The following is a 1,233-nucleotide window of genomic DNA, read 5'->3' as shown; positions in this document are numbered from 1 at the left end:
GGAGCCCTGGGGCCTGCGGCTGAAGGCGGGCCGGCCTGGTCAGCTTTGCCGCAGGGAGGGAGAGGGGCGGCGTGGGGCCCAGGTCTGCGGGGTCCTGGATCAGGGTTGAGGGTGACAGTCACTCCCCCAAAGCCTCCTGCACAGAGAAGTCCTTGAGGGCCTCCAGGAGTGGGGGCTGCAGGAGCTGGAGGTCTGGCTCGAACGTCCCACAGCTTCCAGCCTCCCAGGCCTTGTTGTGGGGAACGAGCTGCCCTGTGACTTGGACGCCCACAAACCTGGAGAAGACGCGCCGCCCCTTCCAAGGGGACAGAGCAGCCCTCGGGGGGCGGGGGGCACGGTCTGGTCCGCCATACAGCCAGCGGGGTTGTACGCCGTTTTACATGCTGCGGCCATCGGCACCTGCTCTTTGTTCTGGGGCCAGCGCTGAGGGCCACCCCTGAGTGTCGCCTCACTTCTGTCCTAGGACTCCTTCTGCAAGGCTCAGCAGTGGCTGAAGGAGCTGGAGAAGGAGCTCCCTCTGGGAGACGTGGTGGTCATGCTGGTCGGCAACAAGACGGACCTCGGGGAGGAGCGCGAGGTCAGTGTCGAGGTAGGACTGCGACGGGCCACCGTGTCCCTGGAGAAGGGGCGACCCCAAAACACACCTGCCGTACGTGCACACGCTGTGTCACACACACGTGCACACACGCACACACACGCACACCTGCACTCACCCGCACAGGCACACCCTGTGTCACACAGACCACACACTGACACACCACACATACATGCACACACATGCACCCGAGCACACGCTGTCACACGCACATGCACACACACGCACACCTGCACTTACCCGCACATGTACACGCTGTGTCACACACACCACACACACACACCACACATATATACACACACATGCACCCGAGCACATGCTGTCACACGCACATGCACACATGCACACACGCACACCTGCACTCACCCACACATGCACACTCTGTGTCACACACTTATAGACCATATGCACACACTGTGTCACACACTTATAGACCATATGCACACACTGTGTCACACACTTATAGACCACATGCACACACATGCACACACATGCACACACATGCACTTCCCACTATGTTTAGGACCAGGAGCACGTGGGCAGCTGTAGAAAAGTAGCCAGGGTGAATCCAGGCCACATTAGGGGCTGGCGTCAGCGAGAGGGAGAGGCGACTCGGGGTCCAGGAGGAGGGGCGCCCC

General features: G+C 61.2%; 1 protein-coding gene across 1 annotated transcript in view; it reads left to right on the top strand.

Annotated features, from left to right (window-relative positions):
- LOC111734598 (ras-related protein Rab-17-like) overlaps positions 1-589 on the top strand; it is a gene marked incomplete at both ends in the record, with an annotated part of 5,423 nt that extends 4,834 nt beyond the window's left edge. Inside the window, one exon of the mRNA XM_023526691.1 lies at positions 464-589. Within this exon, the coding sequence (XP_023382459.1) occupies positions 464-589 (126 nt within the window). The remainder of the gene's footprint in view (positions 1-463) is intronic.
- Between the last annotated feature and the right edge of the window lie 644 nt (positions 590-1,233).

This window comes from Pteropus vampyrus, unplaced genomic scaffold (genome assembly GCF_000151845.1).
Source record: "Pteropus vampyrus isolate Shadow unplaced genomic scaffold, Pvam_2.0 Scaffold2276, whole genome shotgun sequence".
Classification (NCBI taxonomy): domain Eukaryota; kingdom Metazoa; phylum Chordata; class Mammalia; order Chiroptera; family Pteropodidae; genus Pteropus; species Pteropus vampyrus.
This window is presented reverse-complemented; position numbering and strand designations above follow the sequence as displayed.